The sequence below is a fragment of the Thunnus maccoyii genome, chromosome 7 (genome assembly GCF_910596095.1).
Source record: "Thunnus maccoyii chromosome 7, fThuMac1.1, whole genome shotgun sequence".
NCBI lineage: Eukaryota > Metazoa > Chordata > Actinopteri > Scombriformes > Scombridae > Thunnus > Thunnus maccoyii.
In genome coordinates, this window is record NC_056539.1 from 26,947,580 (window position 1) to 26,974,643 (window position 27,064).

A 27,064-nucleotide genomic window follows, 5' to 3' on the forward strand; every position below is an offset into this window, starting at 1 on the left:
TTGTTGTTGACCCGCTAAAGAAGAAAAGCAAATTTAAAATTCAAATGCAATTTGTAAAATGGCAGCGCAGCATGACATTTACATGTGAGACAGCATAGCTTTTAGGTCGGATTAGTTGTAGATGTGAGAGTAAGGAATAAATAGGATCGTTGACAGTTCATACAAGATTGCTAATCTAAATGTATGTGTCTGTGTTTGCAGTCCAAGGCTCTGATCCCACTGCAGACAGAAGCCCACCCCGAAACCAAACAGAAGGTTTTGACCAACTACATGTTTCCTCAACAACCCCGACATGATGAGGGTACAATCTGTGTGTGTGTGTGTGTGTGTGTCTCTCTTAATGTGAGGGCATGGTTAAATGTATGTTTTGTACTGTTACACTATTAATATAACAATATTAGCTTTTGTTACACTGTATGATGTCATGTGTGTGTTTGTAACCATACATGTGTATTGAATGCTGCAAGATTTGTGTATACCGGTAAGTGTGGGTGTAAATGACAATCCACAGTCCTATAATGGGACCTCATCTTTGATGTGTGTGTGTATGTGTGTGTGTGTGTGTGTGTGTACAGATTACCAGTCGGACAGTGACAGCTTTAATCCTACTCTGTGGGAGGAGCAGAGACAGCAGAGGATGACTGTGGCCTTTGACTTTGAGGACAAGAAAGAAGAGGAAGACAACTCTGGGAAGGTCAAGGTCAGCTCTCTCTCTCTTTCTGTCTGTCTGTCTGTCTGTGTCTCTCTCTGGTTGGGAGGGATTATATGAGGTGACCAGGGTTTCTATTAGCTTTTTTGCAAAGACAATGATAACTGACTGGCCTTTGGAAAACCTCCAACTCTTGTTTTAGCATGTTGTTAGCTGTGTGGAAAAAACTCATTGATTAAAAAGTCAAAGGCACAAGACTCAAGGAGCATTGCTTTGCAGAATTCATTATATTAATTCAACAACCTGAATCGATTCAGTTTCAGATTGATGATCAGTTTTGGATCAGTTCAGCTGGATGGTGCAGCTTTGTCCCTGATTGAAACACAGAAGCTTTCTAAATATATTACTGTACATCTCAGATCTCACCCCTCTGCAAACAGTCACTGAGGCTCATGAGTGCTGTAGTATTTAGAGCCATTTACTGTATATACAAAGGTGATGAAAAAGTTATGATTTCTCTGAGACAAATATATAAATAATTTATCTGACCCTCCTTTAATATTGTTAAATAATCTAGAAGATTTTCATTTTTGTGCTGAACCTTGAAATGATCTTTTAAGGTGAAGTGTGCAGTTTTTTTCCCCAAATTGCTATTATGTTTCTCTTGATTTCTGCAGTGTCTGAAAAAATACTGAGCAGTCAGTGCCACAATGAGGATGACAATGTTGCATGTTAGCAGAGGTTAAAAAAGTATACGTAAGAAGAAACTAGCAAAAGAAACAATGACAACAAAACATATAAAACTAAATAATGAATAAGGAATGAGTCAAAGAAACATTTTAACAGATTTTATAATGTCTTGTTTTAGATTTTTTAAAGAATCATATGGCAGATTGACAAATGCTTGCTCAGTGTACGTCTCTTTTGGTCATTTATTTTCCATTTCCATCTTTGTAGGTGGAGATAAACCTAAAGCGCTACCCAACACCCTACCCTGAGGATCTTAAGAACATGGTCAAGTCAGTGCAAAGCCTCGTGGGTAAGAGCGTACACGCCGGACATGGACACCAGCACCAGCTGAGCACAGGCACCGCCACCTCGGCAGGAACCAACATGGAACACACACACCTCAGCAAAGAACAGTACGAACCACCGTGGCCCCTTCCTCCCAAAGAGGTAGAGAACACACACACATACACACACACACATTCCCAGTTACACACACTCATAAAACTCATAAACATTAAAGTGTATGATCATAAAGATCTCTCTTTTTGCTCATTTGATGCTAATATCAATACATGACTCAAAATGGACTTTGACAGGTGACAGACAGAGAGATGCAGGACTTCTCTCAGACTCAGTTAATGGATCAGGGATCAATGCATAACTCTGGCATCGAAATTCCCAAGAGGAAGGACAAAGAGGACCTGACAGAGAGCTCAGAGGTTTGTCACGTGTACAAACGTACACAAACAAACATGTAGTCAAATAAGATTATGGCCACATTAGATGTTGTGTTTTTAGCCTTTTGAGAGGCGGCTACGCAACTTGTACAATCAGATTCATGTTTGTTTAGAAACTTGTCTTCTTGCCATGTGATTTTTACAGTTATCAGGGTAATATTTCACCACATCTATAAAAGGTTATACCTAAACTGAGTATTCAAATGAGCACACTGCAAATGTCACAACACTAGATTGTCTGATATTTCCAAAAAAAAGTAATGAATGGATTTACAGAGGCTGCTGAAAGATTAATCATACATCAGTTTACAAAGCCTCATATAGTTTATATTCCACTCTGTATGTGAAGCTCTTAAATATTCTGTCAACTTCTACACGATTGCCAGTTTATTGCTTAAACCTAATTATATCTCAGGTGATCCCACAATTACCTAGTTCCACAGACTGACAGAGCACCAAATGTTTGAGCTCCCTATTCAGTGCTATTTAGTTGAGAAACATGAAATTATTAAGTTTAAAATATTAATTCTGACCTGTTTACCTCCCACGACTTATTTGGCTGTCCAAGAATGTTCTACTCTGGCTAACCGATGAGAACTTGTGTGTTTTTTCTTTCCAAAGGACTCGATGGGCGGCTCACCCAACGACATCCGTATCTCTGACATGAGGCCCACCCTGGTGGAGCCACCTATGTACAAACCAAAGGTGGTACTGCTGGGCAAGGACAAGAAAGGTATTGTATGATACTGAATATGTCCATAAAAACATACAAAATAGCACTGAGGCAAACAGGATTAGGTACAAGGCTGCGCACATACAATACACACTGTCATTTAATGTGGTCTATTGTAAAGCGCTTGGGGCATGTTGTAATAGTGTTCATTAATTAGTCATGGTGGAGAGCGGATTCATTTCATAGTGAGTGAGGGAATACCATAAAGCTCTGCAGAATATCCAGATCCCAGTTATATGTTTCAGCTTTTAGATCGACCCTTTTTACTTATTTTGCCCTCAAGGCCTCAGTTTCATCCGAGGTAAACCTAATTTTACTGCCCTATTAAAAATCTGTCTTTATGCTCAAAATTATTTAGTGCCTTAATCCCATCCACCGTAAGAAACAGTTTATTATCTCTTCTCTGTGACGAACTGTAGCTGTGTCTAATTCCTGAGCTCCTGTTGCAACTAAATCAGGAAAAGCATGTAATCATGTAATCTACTTTTTCTTCAGGGAACTCACTGCAAAACAGTTACAGCTCAAACAGCTTGTCTGTCTTGGTGAGGGTAAATTCTTAATGAAGGGAAATTAATAAGAAGCTTCATTTTGTTTATTCTTTCGAGATTTAAAAAGGTTTGACTCATGAAACTGCCGGTTTGATACTACACCACTGCTTTTTAGTATTTACACACGAATTTTACTTTGTTCCCTCCTTTATGCCTTTCTGCAAACGTTGGGGTTTATTTTGATGCTGCTGTCTTTACAGGTTCCCCTTCCAGAAAAGTTCTTGATTTCAATAGGAACACTTAAAAAAAACTGTTAAACCCATGTTTTATAACCAGGCCATGTCGTGCGTCAGTGCAGTGGACTCAATATTGTCCAAACACATAATAAGAACAGTGCAGGAATCTGGGTTAAAACACAGATGACAAGATTCAGAAAGTAATGTGGTTCTTCTACCTGAAATTCAGCCTAAACATCATCTTGGTTACAGTGCAAACTTGTTGTAATTTACAGTAGCTAATACTTCACTGTTGAGTTTTTAAATCCAGCATTAAGGTGGGAATTAAGAGTGTTGTTGGATTATAACAAAGTCAAAGACTGTATATTTAACACCACCTTAAGTCTAAAGCTTTAGGTTTCTATGTGAGGACCCTCTCTAAGATCTAACCTATACCTCAGATCATACATTAGACAGGAGACGCAGCAACAGAACCTCAGGGGGATCCGTCGAGTCCGGGTGTCTTCTGTCAATGATTCAGTCCTGTTTGTGCGGACTGTAAATCATAACCAGTAGCAACAGAACTTCAGGAGGATTCGTTGAGTCCAGCTGCTGAGTTGACATTTAAACACAAAATCAATAGGCATGTATCAAAAGAAAAATTATTGTCCACATTATACAACCAGAAATTATTCAGCTGTTAATGGAAACTATATGTGTGTCAAGTCACCTGAACGTATACTTAGATCACTAACAATACATGCAGAGTCTCTTGAGATTGTGTACGATAGAGAAGATCTGAGAAAAGACATAAAATTCAAGAGAAGAGGAAAGGATTTTTTTCTTTCAAACATGACAAAGGCATTTAAGTACTTGTAAAAGAGGGCTATCAGAAAGAAGAGGATGTGACATTTTCACTGAACAGAGCTTTGTCTCTGTCCAGAGTCTACAGATGAGGAGGTGGATAAGCTCCATTGTCTGAACCACAGCGGCTCCTCAGCCACCTACTCTGACTACTCTCCCTCACAAGGCTCCTCGGGCTCCTCCAACCCGCCCGCCAACACACACTCACACACACACTCTCACCCACATCAACACCCACACCAACACCAGCACCAGCACCAACACACACCCGCCCTGCCGGCCCCCAACAAGGACCAGGCTCCTCAAACACACTGGACCAACAGGTACTCACACACATACACACACACACACGGTTCATGTTCAATTTCATCTCTGTCCCTCACTCTGTCTCTCCCTCCAACTATCTATCATCTATTCTTCTCTTTCGATTCCATCCCCCCGCTTTCAATCTCCTCTATCTATCACCCTCGTACATCTCATTCATCTATCCGGTCGCTCAATCCATCCTCTCCTCCCGCCCTCATTCCTTCCATCTTTCTGTGTCTTTCTCATCTCTCTCGTTTGCTCAGTGAAGGTCAGAGAGACTCATTAGGATGCTGCAGACTTCTGTTCAGGAATCTCTCTCTCTGCCTCTGAACCCTCTGCTTCAAAGCTGTCCAGTCCAGACTTCAATAATGTTACTATCTAGAGGGGGTTTTTATACCAACACATAAAGAGGCTTGGTCCTTCTACTGATGTTTTTAGCCTGATTGGAGTGGACTCAGGGTAAAGTTTGAAAGAATTGGCTTGAGAAATAGCATGGGAATAGTGTTTTGAGTTCTAATAAGAAATGTTGCAGCTATAGACAACAATAAATGTCTCAACTTACATTGTGTACCATATTTATGACAGTTTGCTGTGATGGAAGACCTTTTTCATTGTTTCATCATCTCTTCTAATGTTGAAAACTCATTTCTTTGTCCATTCTCTTCCCATGCAGAGCCCCTGCAGGTTGAAAGCTCGCCTTGGTATTTTTTGACATTAAAGTTGTTATTTCACATGCCCTGGGGCGGTACCGATCCCAATCTGTATACTTGTCCCTTTGTCTGTGTACTTGTGAAACTTGGTATTTGCATACTGCAAGTGGCAAGGAGGGAGGCTAAAGGCATTAATATTTTATATTCCAGGCTGCTCTTGGAAACATTAATTACAACAAACATGGTTGTTGGCCAAATTGATCTTTTAGAGAGAGAGCGGAAAAAGTTACGCTGTTACCAATGATTAAATATACAGCACAGTACATAATAATAATGTAGCGTGGCATTTCAGTATAATTCAGTTTGTTTTATTATTTTCCAACATAATTTGCGATTAATATTTTCTGTCCTTTTTAGACTGGCCCAGTCATTCCCCAAGCCCATTGACTCCAAGCCCCTGTTATCTCAGCGAGAAACCCCTCCATCAGGAACCCTGCAGCAGCGCGGCGATCGACGCCCGCTGAGCGAGCCTTTTGACTGGGCTGAAGCCCCTCATTATGACAACACAGGCTTCGATGCTGAGGAGTCTCCTCTGGATGGCCCGTCCTCTACTACGAGCCAGGGAAACCCGCCTCTGGGCTCCAAACCCCGCAGCCAGTCGACACATGGCCGCCGCCCCCTCCTCAGGCAAGAGCGAATCGTAGGAGTCCCCTTGGAGCTGGACACCCAGACACTCCCCTTCCACAGCAACCAACGCTCTACCCCGGACAATGACCCTCAAGGCTCTGCAGGTCCTTCACAAAATCCTTGGCAGAATTGGACCCGGACCCCAAGCCCACTGGAGGACAGGACTGCTTTTCCCTCCAAACTGGACCTGACACCCACCTCCAGCCCCAACCCCGACCGCAAAGTGATGGACCCAAGGTAACTGAAGCAAGAAACAGCTTAACAGTACCTCTGTCACCACTAAAACGCCTTCATGACCCTCAGGGTATACAGGTTTTCATTCCAACCAAACACTACAGCAGCATTTGTACACTTCATTCTGGTTGAAGATCCAGTTGTTGATCATCTCAGTCTACATGAATCATATATACATCTATATTTTTATGTGCTCCGTAAAAATCTGAAATTCTTCCAGCTTTCACAAATTTCACTCAAATAATTAATAATAATAATTATTTGACACGTCAGAATCATGACATTAATAGGGCCTCAGACCTCTGAAGTGCCACCAACATTTTGTCTGAAAGAGAGTGAATAATGGAGTGGAAACAAAATGACAGCTTAGTCTGATTATCAGGCTATAATGACAGTGTGTCACATGGTCTTGTTTTCTGCTCATACTGTTATAATTCTGCTAATCATTTTGGGTTTTTTCTATTATAACATCTCTTGTTTTTTTGTCTAAGGCTGGAACAAGGAGCGGGGCCTTTGCCCGGCAGCTGGACGTACCACGACAATCAGGGGGAGCAGAACAGAAAGGATCAGCTAAGTGTCACCGGGGGCAACAAGGTAACCGTGGTAATGAGTAAAAGCTCAGACCGCCTGTCCCCCATGATGAAGGAGACCAGGTCCAAGTTTAAGAAGTCACAGAGCATCGATGAGATTGACATCGGCTCCTATAAAGTCTACAGGTAGATTTAGTATTGTGATTATGTTTCTTTTGAAATATATGTCAGGGGATTATAAGTCAGGTGATTGCAAAGTGGGGTCTCCTGCATAAACAGTAATTTGATCACAGCTGTCAACACTGATTTCTCTTGTTGTCTTCGCTTTGTACAGTATTCCTATGGACAGCTATAGTTCATCCATTGAGCAGCAGACCAGTTTGGACCGTCAGGAGCTGCCTGGTTCTATGGAGCAGACCAGCATGGCACGGTCCCAGTCTGCACCCATGTTAGACGATGAACTAGTCTTCCCAGGACATGGATCCAGCAACCAGCTGGGACAGAACCAAAAACCTGCCATCCCACAGAAGGCCTACCACTTCGACCAGAACTACAACCCCCAGGTTAGCAGCTTGTGCCTGTCTTAAATTTTGGAAATAATATGTGTGCTTTGTGGGGAAAAAAATCAAACCTCACAAACTTTAAAGCAGCTATAATCAATATAATTTATAATAAAAATATATCAAATAACGTGTACTGTTGGAGGTATCACTCGTAGTGATGAACCTTGGCTTTACTGAGCTTCATAGTGAGTTTCAGCTCATTGTTTAGCTGTCCGGCTGCAAATTTACTGTTTTGGTTCACTCTCACTGCTCTCATAGTGTCGTTTTCAGCTGCAGCAGGCAACTGTTTTCAGAGAAAAGGCTCTAAAACCCCACTGTACACTACCTGCTCAGCACCAAACAGCAAACAGGCACAGTTAGCTCTAAACTAGCTGGTGAACATAGCAGCGCATTTAGCAGCTAAAGAGCGAGACATTTCCCTCAGGAGTCGATTGAGACCAAAGACAGAGCTAAAAGAGAGTGAATATTGGACTTACATTGACCAGGTGGACAGAAACATGACTGCAAATGACTGATAATGTTGATCCATAATGGCTAGATGTGTAAATACACAACTGTATGCTTAGAAGTTCAACATAGCAACTTAAAAGATAATGATGTGTCAGTGTTGTGTTTGCAGCTTGTTTCCACTGCCCCCAAATGGCCAAAAAAAATCATTTAATGCAGGTTTGAATAACTTAAGCAGCATTTTGTGGGTCGCATGTTTTTGATTTTTCTTTTTTCTTTTTATCATTATTTTTTTCTCGACAAAATATCAAAACCAAAAGAACCAAAAGTCACAATATTTTGCATGACATCAATGTCTGAAAACTTTCAGGGATTTACTGGTAACAATTCTAACCAATCAGGTGACTATGGACCGCCGAGTCCCTCCGCCCTTCCCCAACACACCAGATTATGTCAACCACTCATCTAAGGCCTTGGAGTACATCAATCAACCAGGGAAGACATTACCCAAAGAGTTAGTGAGCCCTCGGTACCGTGCTTACCCACCGCTGGAGATGTTTTCTTTCCCCCAATCACCGATCAACCAGGACGGTCTGCCCAGCCAGCAGCAGCCAATACCATCGCAGCGTTCCAGGCCAGGGTTTTTGAGGAGAGCTGATTCATTAGTGAGCTCTACAGAGCTCGCCTTGTTCCGCAGAGTCCATGAAGCCCAGCAGGAGGCGCTGCAGGAAGCTCAGTACAGACAGCAGGTTGTATTTGTTGTGTGCAGAATTGTACTTCTTTGCCTGCGTGTGTGTGTTATTCCTACTGACAGAAATGAATTCATCATATAAATGATGACAACAATATTTGTTCTTTACCCAGAAAATATATCTTAGTCCCATGTATAAGTGATCTGGTATCAATATGGCCATGACTCATGAAAATATTTGTTTGTTTAGACATCATAAAGTATCACCAAGCTCAGTATAACAAATGGCTTAGAACTAATCAATTGTTGAAAAACTTTCCATTTTCTAGCTCATTTGTTTTCTGATGTACACAATCATGTTTAAAGGTTAAATCCGGCGAGATTGTATATTTTTCCTATTGGAAACAAATCCCACGAAAAGTCCAAAACCAACAATAAATTTATCCCACAAACAAGTATAAAAAAACTGAAAACTAAAACCTTTACTTCTGTTGTACTAATGATCATATGCACCAATAAACGAGGGTAAATTCCTATAAATTTACATTCCGTTATGCCACTGTATTCATATAAATAACATAAATTCTTACAAAGGGTGGATTCTTTGTCTTGAACTTAATTTCTGTGGTCTGATGAATTTTCCCTCCTCTCTCCTTAGGCGGACCCTCCTCTTTATGGCCGGGCTCTCGCCTACTCCTCCCCCATGGAGCACTCCGCTCTCTCCAATATGGTCGACAGCCAGAGCCAGATGCTGCACAACAAGAGAAACGGCCGCTACGATGACGATTACCCCACCTACCAGGAACAGAAGAAGCCCATGATTGGTTATCCAACAAAGAGCCTGACTCAGCGCCGTCCCCTGTCTGCCAGGAGCTACAGTACCGAGACCTACGGAGCATCTCAGGTATATTGTCTGTTTGTCACCTAAGCTGCTGACGTGAGCTGTTTAAGCTGTGTATCTATCCATTCATGTCTCTATTTTATACTATTTTAAACTTTCACACACTAAAGTGTTTTAACTTGTGGTCCCATAAAATACAATATTTCAGTCCAAGAACTATGTTACAATTATTAAATTAATAGAAAATGAATTATTAATTTAATTATAGTTTTACAGCCTCAAAGACCAATTGTGAGAATATCTAGGAAAAGTAAACCAATAGATGCATGCAATAGTCGCAGAAGACCAAATATTTGTTGATAGATCACCCATCTGACAGAGATATAAACCTGGCAAGATAAATTGTCATCTTCATAACAACAGAAAGAGGGCTCATACTTTATTTCAGAAAAACAACAGCATCAGTTGTTTGTTTAATTAGATGTAAAATGTCAAATATATGTTCTGTCAGTGTTTGAATTTGACCCTGTTTATGTGGGTTTGCACCTGTTTCCCACCAACAGTCAACATCGCTTGATTTAAATCATAATCATGACATTCCCTAACCTTAACTAAATAGTTTTGGGTTCCTAAAAATAAAATAAAAATTTGTATTTTAACACCTATAATGCTCATTTTGTAGGGCACTGACAACCTACTGTGTCATAGAAGAGTAAGGACTTTGGGTTATAGTATGTGTGTGGCTGTATGTGACTGAGTGAAAGCATTTTTATTCATTAATTTTCAGCCATTGACCTGGGTTGTGGTGGCACAGGTAGCACAGATGTCCTTAGCTCCAGCTAAAAACCAAGACATTCCCAAGTCTATCAATAATTCCTCCAGCATTTTCTGGGTTTGCTCCAAGTCACACTTTCCCAAAATAGTCACAGAGAGGTGTCCAGAGGCATACTGATCAGCTGCACAAAGCACCTCATCTGGCTCTTTTCAGCATGAAGGAGCGGGGCACAGGAAGGAAACAAGGAGCTACGACACTAACATTGAGCACTTGTGCCTGCAGTCTTATTCTTACAGTCTTTACCCAAAACTCATAGCTAAAGGTGAGGACTGGATCATACAGGACATCAGCTTAAGGTTCAGCTCCATTTTCCCCACAATGGTCTGATACGGTGTCTGCATTACTGAATCACTGTGCCAATCTGCCTGCCAATTTCATGTTCTATTTTACCATCACCTCCCCCCAGGATACGTAAACTTCCTCATGTGGGTCAGCAATTTAGAGGACAATCCAAAATGTCACAAAACTAAACATAAACAGGCTGTTTTTAACTGTTTTAACAAAGAGGTAATGCTGGCATTTTCCTGTAGAGGTACAGTCATTATTTGCTTGACTGCAATAGGTCGCTTTTCAGAAACAACATGAGTTGTTTCAGGCTTTTTGAACAAATGCTGTCTTTTTTGTGATGACAGTTTCAGATGAAAGGGAAATGTAGCCCTAATCTTAAAGGGGACGTATCATCATATCATTTCCAGGTCTATATTTTTCATTTGTGGCACTGCTGGAATTTCTTTGTGTGATTTACAGTTCAAAAAACTCTTTATTTATCTTATACTGGCCCTTTATGCAGCCCCTCAGTTCAGCCTCTGTCTGAAACAGGCCATTTTAGCTCCTGTCTCTTTAAGGACCCCCTCCCCATGAGCCCACTCTGTTCTGATTGGCTAGCTTCCAAAAGCTGCGTCTTGGCCAACTTCTGGCAGCCCGGGAGGCTACATCAGTAAGCAGTAGTAGGATTTCACTTCTTTTTCTAGTTCTTTACTCAGAATGGAAACTTCTCAAATACATCTGTACATTTTTGAGCCGGAATCCAATCCGAAATGTGTGTATGGACAACGTCAACAACTTTAGCAAGAAAGGCTAACAGCGGTGGGCTGTTTGTTTGCTATGTGCAAACAATCTGATGTCATCCTGAGGAGGAAGTAGAGGTAATTTTGCAAACAAAGTGTTCAGAGAAGGCTGGCTTTTGGGGCATTTCTACATACAATCAACTCAAGTTTTGGACCTTTGACCCTGTTTAACATAGACATCCGACATTATAATGGTATAAAAATAACAGAAAATCACAACAAGCATGATATGTCCTCTTTCACACACAGTTCCTTCAAATAAAACCATAGCTTTCAGTCAAACTTTCAAGAATTTTCTTCATGATCTTCATGATATTGATCCTCAGGCCCGTCCAGTGTCTGCTCGTCCCACTATGGCTGCCCTGCTGGAGAAGATGCCCCCTGACTACACCCTGGCAACCTGCCCTGAGAAACCATCCGATGACACCATCAAAGTAAGACCTGTCGTACCACAGAAACCTGAAGACATCACCTCCAAGATGCCTGCCGATTGGAGGCAACAGCTGCTCAGGCACATAGAGGCCAAACGCTTGGACAGGGTACGTCAATGTGATGCAGACACACGGAAGAGGGAGACGCACACACACACATTCGGAGGCCCTCCCAATCTGTATCTGTCTAAGTCTGTGTTGTAAAGTTGACAAGATATGTGTCTGGCTGCATGTGTGTCCACTCCACACTGTCGCTCTGTCAGCCTGACCTACTGCACACTCACTACTGTGGATATGTGCTGAAGAAACCACATGTCCTGAGATGCAGTGCCACACAACTTGTAATGTGACAAGTCATTTGATCTTGTGTTGAGTCTTAAAATCTTTTTTTCAAACAAGTGAAAAGTCAGTGAGGTTATATCTAGCAGTGTTATTTTAAAGACGGTTGCTGTAAGTACTAAACAGCCTGTGAATACAGTTGTATTATGTCTCTGGAGTAGCTTTCCGAAGTCTGAGAAAATAACCCTGATGATGTAATTGTATTTTTTTTAAAGAGAGCCTATGTTATTACACTGGGAGTGTGGAGTTTGAAGATGTAGATGTTTATCATGCAGGAAGGGTCTAATGAAACTAGAGTGGCATTACAGAAATTTTAGAGTCCCAATGATGTTTGAGCTTGACCCATACCATTCAATAAAAGTCGGGATATTTAGTCATTTGCTGCTTCAAATTTGACCATTAAAAATCAATCAATCCCTCAACAGTCCCTCTTTAAAATGTTATTTTGAGAGACTGCACTCATTCACATTTTCATTTGTTTAAAAAAAACCACAAGATCTTAAGAATTAATACAATCACTTTTTAAAGACAAGGCTATTTTTCAGGGTAGTGTAATTATACAGAAACTATGTATCAACACTGATATAGAGTATCAATTTTATCCCTTATAAAGTCCTTAAAGTGGAAACACAGCCTCTAACACAAATTAAATTAATTTAATCAAACTAAATGCATGTTTTCCATACGGCCAGTTTGGTCTAATTTTTTGAACATGAGCAACGTTACAAAGGAAAAGACCTTAGTGCAGGGAGATGTTTTCAGTTAGGGATTGGGCTTCTTTAAATGATCATACATACAATATTACTTACTAACTGATGTGAGCACTAGTATACTAATTTATTAACTAATGGAATGACTTTATCCACCAGTTGTTGCTTGTATAACACAATGTTCACTTTGTGTATTGACCAATCACTAGCTAACATTTCTCTGTGCTTTCAGCAACTCTGCACTGTTGTTGTTGTTATTGTTGTTGTTGTTGTTGTTGTTGTTGTTTTATCAGTGTTATTGTTGTTTGTTTGTTTGTGGAGCTCACAGTGTGTTGTCGCCACGCTGCAGCCCGCTGTGCAGGCTCCCCTTCCCCTCCCCTCATTCACCCATGTCATGTGATGTTGTCTTCTCCAATCAGAGTGGTGTCCTAAAGCACAACACGCTCACGCTGGGCATGCTCTGTCAGGGCGGGGGTCATGGCCAGGGGCAAAGCAGCACTTTGAACTTTAACCTTTACAATAACACTAAGCATGAGCCCCCTGCTGGCCGCTGGCTGCCACTACCTCCTCCTCCGTCTGCTAACACTGTGAGTATCCCACTGAGAACAATGAACCCCTGGTACTCCACACATAGCTGCCACTGCCTCTTCACCCAACTACAGCTACCATGAACTATTATTTAACTGTGTGACATATTACTAATCATAATTTAGATTATTATAACTATCTTGTCTACCATCTCAAGCTGTCATCAATGAACTGGGGGTGATATGTCTTATTTTTTGGTGTTCCAAATATTCTTGGAGTGGCTGAAAATCACGTGTGTATAAATTGGTAATTTGGTGAATTGGTAATTCAAGAGTTTGACTTCAGCTATTAGACACTTCCAACTTTTCAAGGTTACCAAAACAACAGAGACTAAACAAGAGCTGCAACAATTAGTCCATTAATCGATTGGTCGACCAAAAGACACTTAGTAACCCACTATTTTGATAATTGTTTTGAGACATTTTTAAAAGAAAAAAATGCTGCAATTCTCTGGTTCCAGCTTTTTAAAAGTGAATATTTTCTGGCTTCTTTATTTGTCTATGATTGTTAACTGATTGTCTTCGGGTTGTGGACTGTTGGTTGAGACAAAACAAGAGATTTTACGTTGCACCTTGGGCTTTGCGAAACAGTGATTAACATTTTTTGTCATTTTATAGACCAAATAACTAATCGATTAATCATGAAAGTATCAACAGATAATGATAATAATTGTTAGTTGAAGCCCTCAACTAAATCAGCTCAACAAACAGACATCTGTCCTCTCCATCCTAAAGTACATTATTGACATGCATTATGTCAATCTACATGCAGATCTTTGTTGTCTAACACACAAAGCGGTGGGTCTACACCATAGTAAACTATTTGTAGAGCTTACTGTAAGATGATTTATTCTCTGTCTTTACTATCTGATACTTGTACACTTAGTATAAACAAAAAAGTCACAATTTTGAGTTGGGAATTCTATTAAAAGAGCGACTCTTGAAGAAGGTAATTTCTATTCAGATGCAATATTTATCACCTTTAACCTCAAGCCCATGTTGACCGGTGGTATCACTGCATGCCGTACTACTTTACTTCATTAAGAAGGGGAATCTATTAACTGAGGTGGTACAACCCTATTCATCCTTAAAAATATAACAAAATCTTGTATAACATTGATTTAAACCTGTCTGAAACTCAGGCAGACAAAGGTTGACATACGTCTACATGTACATACAAGTATGTTATGAAAGTTCGTTCATTCTCAGTAATTGTTAATTGGTCTGTCTCTGTCTTTGTTTCTGTCTCCTTCTCAGACCCCCTCCCAGCAGGCTGCCATGCTGGACAATGACCAGGAGGGGGTGTCAGGGAGCAATCAGTGGGCTCCCTACTCACTTGGCAGAAGGGATGTCCCACCTGACAACCTCATGAAAAAGGTGAGAGCTGCTGTGTAATCAGTGTACCTTTCAATCAAACTCCACCAAGAGAGTAAGGAAGGACACAGCTCATATACATATTTGTTATAAATGCAGATGAATAAACATCTTAACACTATACAATATCTCCACTTACCTAATTCCCCCTCCTCTTTCCTCAGGGCGGCCACCCCCATAACCCATCTCACCAATCACACAATACCATGATCGTCACTTCTTCTTCCTCCTCCTCGGCCACGACCCCTCATCGTGTGGTCGGTCAGCAGGTCTACGATGGCGGGATGATGAACAAGGGCCAATACCAGCCAGGGATGCCCCTATCAGTCGTTCCTTCTGGGGGGCAATATCAAGGCACCATGTCTCAAGGTAAAAGTAAATTAAAAAAATGTTCATTTGTAGCCTGTACAGATTTATTTTGGAGTTAGAAATTAATTGTAAGTAGTTAAACGCATTGAATTATTGGGGTTACAAGCTGTCACTCAATCCTTAACTTCAATCACAATGTGTAAATGGAAACAAGAGTTGTATACTGGCGTTAAATTGTAATAAAATTATATCCAGGTGTCTACCTTTTTAAACTGAAATATGCTGTTATTTGTAGTTTTTGTTTTTCAGTTATTTTCTCTTTTTTTTAATCCAGTTCCAGGTAGTGTCAAGTCATGTCAAGTTTAGATTAGTTTTTAGTTTCTAATTTTTACATTTGAAATATGTAGATTCACAGCAGTAGAATAATAGTGTGATATTAGTTGGGAGAAAAAGTCAGAAAGTGTGTGTACCTTGTGTAACAAATCAGCAGCCTACACATTAATCAATTACACAAAGTTTTATTTATTTAGTGTTAAATGCTACCAGTTTCTTTGTTTTTTCCATCCAGCCCTTCCCCCTCCTGGCCAGGGCTACCCAAGTGCCGGCATGACCATGGGCCTGTCCTCATCCGGGAACCAATCCCAGTATAACCCTCATACCTCCCACAACCCCCATCAGCCTGCCACCAACCCCCAGTACCACGGCAACCAGGGCATGGTCCATAACAATCAGGTTGTTATGACCACTCACACCAACCCGCGGCCTCAGAGCGCACGCTGCCTGTTGCAGACTAAAGGCCAGAAGAGCACGGATGGTTTCCAAGAACAGGTATCTGACCGTCTGTCTGTTTGTCTGAGGCAACACATGTCACACTATCTTGGGGGTCTATTTAGAAAATGCGCTATGCTCAAACAACAGTTACATACTGTATGTAGTACATAGGTTAGAAAGGGTTTTGTGGTCTTTTGAGTAGCAACACAAGTAAAAGTGAATGGTTTGATAAGCTAAATCTGTTCCTAAATATAGGTAACTGTGACAAAGTAAACTGATTTTGGCTTTCTTTGTTGCTATTGTCATTGTTGGCTTTGTCAGCTAACAGGCAACAAATTTGGCAAAGACAGTAGTGGTTAACATCTACATGTTACAACTAGCCAACAGGATAACAGAATATGATTGTTACCTGATCAAATACGCAGGAAAACATGTTTCTATTCAAGGAAACAAAATATACTGATAACCACTACATCCATGTGTGATTTTACAAGCCTAGCAGTGACAGGTTGTGCAGAAACAGGTCTAGAAAAAGCCACGGAGGTGTAGTTCTAAATGTGAGATATTTCACAGATGGAGAGTTTAGGTGGGAACATGAAGTCATTTGCAGCACACAGATTGGCTCATCATCAGCTGATCTTCCTCAGGGTTTTGTTTTTGCCCTTCCAAATATGAGAAGCATTTCATTATGTCAAACTCTGACAAGAGTATTTGTGGCTCAGTTTGGAGGACCTCCAATATAGCTGCCAGAGCATGTCACACATCACATGAAAGCCCCGTTACTGTTGTGTATGTAATCTATGCTCATGTAGAGACTGCTATGATCTTTAGATTTCACTTTCACTTGTCTTTCTTTCTTTCTCTCTCTCTTTCTTTTCTCTCTGTGTGTCCCTCCTCTCTCTCTCTAGTTGTGTGTGAGAATAGAGAAGAACCCCGGTCTTGGTTTCAGTATCTCTGGTGGCATCAGTGGCCAGGGGAACCCCTTCAAACCCTCCGACATGGTACGACCCGACCTGGCCTGCCAGCCAATCACAGCCTCCCCAGCTTTACCTCAGAGTTGCCATGGAAACTGCTGCTCGTTACCGCAGTGTTTCGTTTATCGGCCTGTCTGTCTGTCTGTGGGGTAGTAGTTGACTTGGTTAACTTTGAGTCACTTTGAGTCTGTGATGTTACATTAAAAAATACTGGGAAATAGCAGATTAATTAAGGATTTACGTATTTGAAATGGTAAGAAGCAGGAGTTGTTTATGGATTTAGTTTCCTTTGCACTTCACTTAAATACCTAAGACTCATGTATCTGGGTTATTTGTAAAGTATATCTAAATTAAATCTCCTGAAATACTCAAAACCCTTGAGTTTGGCAGTTAGGACTGATAATACAAGACGCCTTTTTGATATAGACATTTATGTAGTAAATAGTAATAGTAAATAGTTTAGTTTATGTTTTTATTTGATCTTAAAAGAGTCCTTATCACTGTCAGGTCGGTTGGAAAATGAAGTTAAATCAACAAACTTGAATATTTCCATATTTTGAAAACATATCTGTGCCCACATGCATACATGATGTCTAATTACAAGATATGCCAAACTCTTTTATCATTTCTACTTCTCAGTTTGACTGATTCTGTCAGAGTGCCTGTAACTGAGAGCCTGTTGGGGTTGCAGATCCCCCAGGCCTCCAGCACATGGCAGTCTGTCCTAGAAACATGCTGCTATAGTCAGTCTAAAGGAGCACGGCTGCTCATGGAGCTCTCACAGCTATTTTAGGAAGGCTGCTTAGTTCTGGGACATCGTGGGTGATTTTAGATGTTCAACGCTTTGATCTAGGGATGGGAAGTATGACAGATTTTACTGACTGTTATTCAGATGTTGAGTAACTGAGGAGACAGTTGGTCTATAAATAGAAAGCCTGTAAGAAGAGTCCTTTAAAACATTCAGCCTCTGCACAGCCCATGTGACACAATGGTGAATTAATTTAAGTCGGGGGTGGGAACTGATAATACAGGAACTGTCAATTCATCATTTCACTTAAGTTTTGAGTAGACAACTAGTGTTTAAGTTGCTGACTCGTACAGTTATTTAATCTTTCCCATCTCTGTGTCTATCCATAACGCTTCCACCAGCTGCAGTTTGTCCATTATTAATGCAATGTTGCACAGGCAGCAATTGGAACCAATGAAGATGAGCAGTTTCTCAAGTGATTCTACTAAATATTTTGTCAAAACTGCCTATTCGTATTCATAAAGCATGATCTTTAGATGAGTAATTATGGTATACACACAGTAAATTTATACAGCATATAGATAGGAGACTTGAAGTACAGGTATAGACAGATATAAAAATATTTATCTGTGTTAACAGGGGTGGATGGATAGTGTATAATGTGTTGTAATATTTCACTTTAAAGTAAAATGTTGACATTCACTATACATACTGCAGCTTCCCATGAGCTCAGTGAATGGTAAACAATGATGATCACCTGCTAAGCCTCTGGTTATCGGCAGTGATGTCAGTTAACGTCAGCAACTGTTCATTTTTCACTGAGTCATGGAAGTGTGTATGGTTCAAATGTAAAATGTGATATATGCATTTTAATGTATAGGTTTGCTCACCTTAGAGCCCGCCCACAGGGTCTAATGGTGGTTATCTGTCACCAGGATACAACTTTCTGCTTTCCTTACTCCAAATATCCTTTTTTGAAACTCCTTTTCTTATTATAGTTCTGTTGTTTCCTACCCTATGAACATTTCCTCTTTGATCCACACGTGAGGCATCTTGCTGAAGCAGTTAAATGTTGTTTTCATGATTTAATGATCAATGGTAGTCAACTCAGGGCTGATCTGTCAGCAGTTTTAGCTCTAACAAGCTTTTGATTTTGTTTCAATTGTTTATTCTGACCTAATTATGAGAGCTCCTGTAGGTTTTTTTTCCTTTTATCACCAAAAGCTTCATTAGTGACTATTTTAGTATTTACAGGCAAGTATACATATATTGGTTTTATTTTCTTTTAATGTAATTAAGGGCAAACTTAAGGCTAAATTGAGTGAGAGTTTAAATAGTTAAAAAGGACTGTGTATCAAAACAGCTTGACTGATAAATTATACATCTATGGTTTTGATCCCTTGAGCCTACTACAGCCACAACTGTTCCACAGGATCGTGGCTCCCTCTAGTGGTCATCTTGTTGTTTGCACCCAGTTGGTTACAGTTAATTCAGTGGAGACTACTTCCACTGATTTATCTGGGCTAGAGTGGCATACTTGTTTCCCAGACGATTCAGTGAGTTTTATATTTGTAAAACACTCTCATGTGCAAATTGGCTTCAAAAGTGCCAGTTTGAATTTTAAGGCCTGTTTTGTCTATCCAAAGTGAAACAAAAGATGCCGCCCTCTTCATGTTTTCTTGACCTCCAAAGTGATTTGAGGAGAAATCTTCTTAATGTAATCGCTTAATCTCTAGATTCTGTAAATATACCCACCAGTACCCTTTTATTTTGTCTCTAAAAAGCAAATTTCCGCATGATGATCTAATCTAACTATGTATATCCTGTACAGAATAATCTTCTGCACCGAAAACCTTTTATATTTAATCAAATACTGTAGTTGAAAGTTCCCAAAAATTGCTTGTGAGAACAGAGTTTTCTAACCTCGATGAATCAGATTTCTTAATGTCTTAAAATCATTTGTAAAACCCATCTGACATCATTATCAGGTTGCTAAAAAAAAGAAAGAAATGACAGTGATATTCTCCTGAGTTTGATTTAAAAGACTAACTGTGACACTTTTAAGCCACTGGGTCAACTTCACTTCTGGCTAATTAGGATTCAATGAATGGAGACAGGACTCAGTTCCTGTATTGACAGAAGTGAGATCCCAGGCTTTGATGTATTAGCCTCTCAGGCTTGGTTTAAGAACAGAAGACAGGGATTTTGGGAGCAGAACATGGATTTTTAGTCACATCTGGGTTGTGAAAATCCAATTTTCTGTTCCTAGTGTTGCTAGATATGCTGTGCTTGCACATTGAGCTGCTGTTGATAACAAACATATGTATCAACTGTCATCTCTCTGAGAATATTGTATGTGTGTTATCCCTGAGCTGCAAAACCCTCATCCTCAATACTGACCACTAACATTGTAGAAACTTGTTCATTTAGATTGTCTAGATTAACAATAATACTTAATCTTGTTAAAAATGTGCCCGTGCTTTGGCATGATTTGCAGATTTTTTTTTTTCAAATTTACTGAAAAAGTACATTTTAAAGATGGAAGGTTTTTGTACGGCACTGCAGCTTTGTGTGCAACTGCTTTATAGTCTGTAAATGTTTGATCGTTGTGACTAACGCTAACCAATTTCAGCTGCTAACAAATACATTTGTAATGTACAGTGAGCTCCATATGTGACCTGACAGGGACATGTCATAGGTTTCAGTGCTTGAGATGTCAGGGGATCATTACAAAGTGCTAAAATTATCCAAATAACATTTTATGAAGTTGTTTTTTTTTACTATGTTGCCATATATGAAATGGCATAATTGAATCTGAAAATATGACAAACCCAGGGGAAAAAAAGTCTTATTTCTTATCTAATTATGAGGCTCACTGTATAAATGTTATTGTGTATAGTAGCTTAACTAATACCTCTAACATATGCACTTCTATGCAATATACCTGTATGTGTCTGTTCCTGCATTCACTCATAGCCTATAGTATGTTGGTGCCACTGCACTATCACTACTACATCGTATTGTTCTTTATTAACTAGTGTCACTTCTGTGTGGCACATCTGTCTGTTATGCTCACTATTGTGTGTTCAACACGTGCGCAACCTGTTGAAACATGTTGAGCTGTTACAGATGCATTGTCCTACACTTTCTGTGTGCAAAAACATCTTTCAGCTCTCTGTGAAAAGATGTTGGTGTTTTTACAATCTCTGCCTTGGGTTGTTGAGGGAAAATATGGGGGATGAAATATCTTCTGCCCCTCCTGCTACCTACTTCTTTCCCCTAGTCAGTACCCATTCCACACCTATTCCTCTTCCCCTATTCTTTATATATATTTACTGTTTATCTATTTTTCTATTTTTATGTCTAATTGTCACCAAGTCTTTATCTGTATAATTAGGTGATAAACCATTTTGGCATGTATAATCTGTCTTTTTGGGAGGACTGTATCATTCAGCTTCTGTAGATTTTAAGATAGATGCTGAATTAAAACTAGTCTGTTCAATGTAAACTCAAGTACTTTGAATAACTAGAGTTCAGTAATTATGTATTACTTGCAATTTTGTTGTCAAAGGTATATTTGCATGCCTTTCCAAATTCAGAACAAAGAGAATGCATTTTTTAACTGCCCTTAAACTTTTGGCAGAAATGTGATTTTCTGGGGGGGTGGATATTGAGATGAGAATGAGAAAGGCAAAGATTCTAAACCATCGTGTCCCTGTGTTGTCCTAACGGTGTATCATTTTGACTTATAGGGTATCTTTGTTACTAGGGTACAGCATGACGGGCCCGCCGCCTCTGCTCTGCAGCCTGGAGACAAGATACTGCAGGTAACACCCTCTCACTCATCATCAGATGGGCCAGAAACAGCCACACCTTTACCCCCCTTTCCTCCCTACCTTTCCCCTATTTTAAACAAGGAGGCAGGGCATTTAGCAGGACAAAGGAGGAAGTCATAAACACTTTACCTGCCATGTAAAGTAACATTTTATTACATAGGCTATCCAACAGCAGCAAACAATCATTGATAAGCCGTAACCCACCCACTGGTGTTAGCTCACATGGAGTTTATATTAGGGTTCAAGTCTGTATCAGACTTCAGCATTTTCCTGCCTGTATATTCTGCCTCTGTGTGTGTATCTGTTGGTCTAGAAATCTGGCATGACCCCCCCAGAAGCCCCCCCACCAACCTTTCGCCCATCTTTCTTCTTTAGCTAATGACAACCAAGAACTTTTGAGGTCACAGATTACAGCTGGATTTGAATGGCCTAACAGTTTATACTGTTGAAAACCTGAGTGAAGGAAGGTTGTGAAGGCCATTGCATAAGATATCGGTGCTGAATTTAAATGAGGCTACGTCATCATGCAGCATTGGTTGTAACTGCCATAGGTCTGCAGTGATGACACAAAATCCAGCAGAGCTCAATTTCTTATATTTCCATGTCAGTTAACTCAGTTTCTAATCAAAACAGGTATTAAGCCACACTGTGTTTTTGTGCTATTCAAGATTTACATTCTTTCACTGCATAATTGGTCTTAAAATGCAGTCACTTTGGATAAGATTTAGGCTTGAACACTGTGGATTTTTCTAAAAGGTAACAGAATAATAGCTCAACCACACTGGAAAAAGACAATGTTGTGATGTGTCAGCCTACCCTCTGAGAACGACTGTTATTGGTAATTTGCCATGAAAGCAGATTGTGTGTGCGAAAGTAAACAGAATGTAATTCGCCAAATTATGTGGTTTATCAGATGACTAGACTATTTGTCTTTTTTATAAGTTGTGAGAAAGCAAACTTTAGTGCCTATGAGTAAACATGGTCACATTATAAGGTTGATGCTGCAACAATTTATGTTTACACCCTGCAGGGATATTACTTTACAAGGAGCAACAATAGACACAAATATTGGAATATTTTGTAAATCAGTCAAAATTGAAACAAAATACGCTCAACTGGAATAGTACAAATCTCACCCTCTTACTGTCTTACATGCATTAGTATATTTATTGTAGCCATTATTTCAAAGTAGTGTAGCTATTTGCTAGTTTTGCCCAAAAGAAAAGTGTGAGGATTGCACCATGTAGTCATAATTAGTGCTTTACCATGAACCCCTTCATGTTTCCCTCCCCTCTCTCCTTCCCTTTCGTCTTTTCTCCACAGATGTACAGTTTAGCTGGATTAACTCATCTAAAAAGCCCTTTTTTGTCTTTACCCCTTCTCTTTCTACAGCATGACTGTGTAGCTCCTCCTCTTCTCTCTCTTTTCCCCAACAGTGATGTGTTTCTGAGATAATGATGGCAGTGACCCTCCATCCCTCCACAAACACACACACACACACACACACACACACACACACACACACACACACAAACACACACACAAACACACATATACATATGTATGGAAAAACTGCACACACACACACATGCTGTTGACTGTGCTGCATGTTTGCCTTGCAGGCTAACGGACATAGTTTTTTACACATGGAGCACGAGACAGCCGTCTCTCTGCTGAAGAGTTTCCAGTGGACGGTGGACTTGGTGGTTCTGAGAGACAGCAGCACGTGCTAGAAATAGTTTTATAACAAACAAACAAATAAACACAACATCGTTTCTCTTCTCTGCTCATCGCCATCCCACGCCACACCACCTGCCCTCCGCTGGAGGCTTGTGGACCTGAAAAATGAGCCGCCTTTTTTACCTTTTTAGGGGAATACACAGACATTTTTTTGCCTATTGCTGGACCAAAGGCAAATACTAGTGCCAAATGTACCATAGGAAACATATCGGCTCTTCTGTCTACCGGCGGTCGGGGACCTGATCGACGGTTGGACAGACTACAAGAGGACTCTACCCTTTGAGTCCCTACAGGGCTGCTGCAGTTTGGATTTTGTGGTTGGTTTGTTAATTAGGCAGTCATCTGATTGGCCAGTCTGAGTAGTTTGTTTTGTTGGTTAGTTAGAGTTCTGGGGTATTTTTGCTTTTCTCCACTGCCTTGTATTTTGCTGTCCATGGTAGATTTTTAATGATTTTCCTGGTGTAGCACATGGTTCACTTTCCATGTTCTTCACTGTTCTTTTTTTCTTTTTTTTTTCTCTGCAGTATTGTATTCTGTTCAATTCTTTTGTCTTATGTTTTCTTCTGTTCTCCTCTTTCTTTCACTGTTTTGTGCTTTGTTCTGTTCTGCTGTCGTCTGTTCTGTTCTGCAGGTATTATTGCCTCCAGTGTACAGAAATTGAAATCTTAAGACTTTCTGCCTTGTGTACATATATAGAGCTGCAGCCTCCTAGAGCTGCACTCTCCTTGGGGCCTGGACAGACAGCTCTAAAAGTTTGATTAATATTATTATTGTTGATAAACCACATTCTCAATTCTCTCATATGAACATACAGGGATTCTCCAAATGGACAATTTTTTAAAGCATATATACACCACAATTTTTCTGTGTAGAAAACAGTTTTCATACTCCATCTCTGCTACTTGTTTTCTGTTTTAAAAAAACTGTTTGCTTGCACAGCTGTGCTGAAAAGAGCTAAAGCAATATTTCCGAGGTTCTGCCCATTGAGCTTTTCAGCAGAGCCTAACTTGTCCTGCAGTGCCATCTAATGAGCAACTCATGCTAATGTTTACACACACACACACACACACACACACACACACACACACACACACACACACTGCCATACACAACAGGCAAACACACACCCACCCACACACACACAGAGACTCATGTACACTCATACACAACACATATACAATGGTGTGCTCTATGCAGCATTGCATATCTATATTCTAACCTCATCTTTGACTTCAAATGTTATTATAAAACCAGACATACTGACACACACACGCACACACACACACATACACACACACACACACACACTGTAACACTATCTATAACATTTGTGCCACATTTCGAGAGTTTGAAGTGTTTTCTACAATTGTCTCAGCAATGTCACGTCCCTTTCTAGCTGTTTGAGTTGTATGGTAAATGCACAGCATGCTTTCATATCGTTGGTCACTGTCAGCCAGCCATTTTCTGTTGGCTTCTAGAGGCCTGTACTCTCTAGAAGACTCTAGATGTATTATACCACTGATTTACAGTGAGACTGATGTTCTATACTTGGTGCCATATAGACCCTCTGACCCTCCCTGGTTGTATTTACACAGGCCCAAAACATCAGAGCTTCACCTCACTGTGGACCAGATCATATCTGTCCACAGCGAGAGCAGCTGCATGGCTTTAGTGAGTAGGGAAACTGTTTCAATTGTTGGCTCAGCATCAAATCCAGAGCATCTGCTCTGCTGAAGTGCCCTGACCTCTGGCCTCCCTGTGCAAAGCAGCAAGTGAAAAGAGAATTTCCCCAGCAGAATCAATAAGGTATAACACACACCGTTAGTCTTTCTTAACGGGTAAATCGGCCTTGAATCGGATTTTACCTTTTTAGACAATCAGGGAAAGATCTGATCTCTATGACAAAGACTTTAGCTTCACTTGAAATCTCAGTGTAACTTTTGTAACCTGAGAAGATGCAAATTGACACTAGGTGTACATGGAAATTTAGATGTGCCAACTTTGTTGGTGAATGTTGAAAATTATATGTGGATTGGGTCAGGTGTTGTTTGGAATTTGACATTTATAAAACAGGGAAACCAAGTTATGTCAACTCAGATTAAAAACTGAGACTGTATGAGAGGTTTCTGGCCAAAGGTGAAGCCATGGCAGTGTGGTCTTATATAAAATCTGACCTGCATGGTCACGCTTCAGAAATTGTATTAACATGACAGAAGCAACCACAAAAAGGAAAAAAAAAGTGAAGAAGTTCATTTTCTGTCTTCGTGTAAATGCAACAAGTGTCCTGAAGGCGTTTCATGGCAGTGAGTTTTGTTCTGTTCTGTGTAACATCTGATGTTTCATCCAGAGCAAAACAACATCCTTCACTGTCCTTTGCTTTTACTTGACGTGACAGTGTCATCCTGTGCCCATTTTGTGTCAAGTCTCCTAATAAGCATCAGAATTTAGTTAATTCAATAAGGGACACAAAATGGCACAGTTAAGTTGTGTGGTTGATCTTAACCACAGGTACCCACCCAACCCTATTTAGAGTTTGAAATATCAAAGATATTGTGATGAGAACAGAGAAAAAAGGTTTGATAATATAATTATTTTTTACTACATGTTTCAGGTAATTCTTTCTAAATATATTGATATACCTTAGCTTTGCTCAAAAATTGTGATATTTTATAATGACACTTATAACAAAGTTATGGATGGAAGTACGCACAGTATGACTTGGAGACCTACACATGTACTATCCAAAACTGTATAAAATGTATTTCTACTGTAATTGTGAATTTGTGTTATACAAATATATATTATATATATATGTATATGACTATAAAAACAGTCATTTTCTATGTGTTTAAACTACATAAGAGCTGAACAAATGCTGAGGACGGTGTCACTGTACATAGCTGTGAATGAAATCCAATTTAAAATGACTCATATTGATTGTGAATGTACTCATGCTTTCTGCAGTACCTACACCTACCCAACTTGAATGCTGCTTCTTCTGTTGTGTGACAAAAAGTACTTTGACCTCCGAAGAGAGAACTGCTGTTGAGTTATAAGTTGGACAAATTTTAGTGACGATTTAACAGAACTATTTATTTCTTTATTTATTTGCACATGCAAGTTGAAATCCTTCCAGTTTTAAGTTTGAGTATTAATGCGGAGAAATGTAATTGCCGAAGTATATATAATATATATCATGTGTTTAGAATGCATTTTGCAGACGCTATCTGTACATACTATTTAAGATACAGTTTTTACAAAAAATAATATATGTATAAAATTGAAAAAATGCTGTGCAGCGATTATACTGAAGCCATTTTGGGCTTTGGGACGTACCATTTTTTCAGTATATAAGAAGTGTTTTGAATAATGTACTAAAGTCTCTATTGTACAAATAATAAAAATGTCACTATTGGTAATCTGGGCTCTTTATAGTGCACTAAGCTCTGTCTGTAGGAGGGAGACCTCTCTCTTTCTGCTAATTAGTGTGATTGCTGCAAGTGGTCTGTTATTACACGTTTTACATTTTGGCTAATAACTCATGGACCGCGAGGCGAAGCAAAACAATATTTGCACCATGTGTTCCTTGGATGAAGCTGATTCGACTGATATAGGCCACACCCATGCAAAATTGCAATTGCAACCAAGTATGTAACATTTGATACAACTACCCTGTCATTGAGTAAAACAAGAAAAAATAGCTTTGGGATGGATTAGGGTGATGGTGGGAGTCCTCCTGTGCTGTAAAATTACTAATTTCTGTCTCCTTGCTCTGTTTAAGTTATCTGAAATTCTGAAATTCGTGGCTCAAGAGCTTGCGGTGTTGAGGCTGAACCCGTTATTACATCAGACCCAACAGGCAAATCAATATGGAGGAAGCTTTAGCGTGAAGCCACCGTCACCCAGCGCTACACTGCAAGTAGGTCTATCTGTGGACTCGCAGTACCTACACGACACACCCACTTGGTTAGGTTTAGGC

The 27,064-nt window shown here is 40.0% G+C and overlaps 1 protein-coding gene across 1 annotated transcript in view; it reads left to right on the top strand.

Moving 5' to 3' along the window:
- The window catches only part of lrrc7 (leucine rich repeat containing 7), a 73,237-nt gene extending 49,058 nt beyond the window's left edge, over positions 1–24,179 (top strand). Inside the window, exons 14-32 of the mRNA XM_042417798.1 lie at positions 202–301; positions 576–700; positions 1,607–1,825; positions 1,975–2,097; positions 2,737–2,848; positions 4,495–4,738; positions 5,789–6,295; positions 6,784–7,008; positions 7,157–7,385; positions 8,234–8,581; positions 9,182–9,427; positions 11,593–11,805; positions 13,166–13,333; positions 14,591–14,710; positions 14,872–15,076; positions 15,585–15,844; positions 16,696–16,788; positions 21,262–21,336; positions 22,968–24,179. Of these exons, the coding sequence (XP_042273732.1) occupies positions 202–301; positions 576–700; positions 1,607–1,825; positions 1,975–2,097; positions 2,737–2,848; positions 4,495–4,738; positions 5,789–6,295; positions 6,784–7,008; positions 7,157–7,385; positions 8,234–8,581; positions 9,182–9,427; positions 11,593–11,805; positions 13,166–13,333; positions 14,591–14,710; positions 14,872–15,076; positions 15,585–15,844; positions 16,696–16,788; positions 21,262–21,336; positions 22,968–23,078 (3,723 nt within the window). The 3' untranslated portion in view covers positions 23,079–24,179. The remainder of the gene's footprint in view (positions 1–201; positions 302–575; positions 701–1,606; positions 1,826–1,974; positions 2,098–2,736; positions 2,849–4,494; positions 4,739–5,788; positions 6,296–6,783; positions 7,009–7,156; positions 7,386–8,233; positions 8,582–9,181; positions 9,428–11,592; positions 11,806–13,165; positions 13,334–14,590; positions 14,711–14,871; positions 15,077–15,584; positions 15,845–16,695; positions 16,789–21,261; positions 21,337–22,967) is intronic.
- Positions 24,180–27,064: the final 2,885 nt, after the last annotated feature.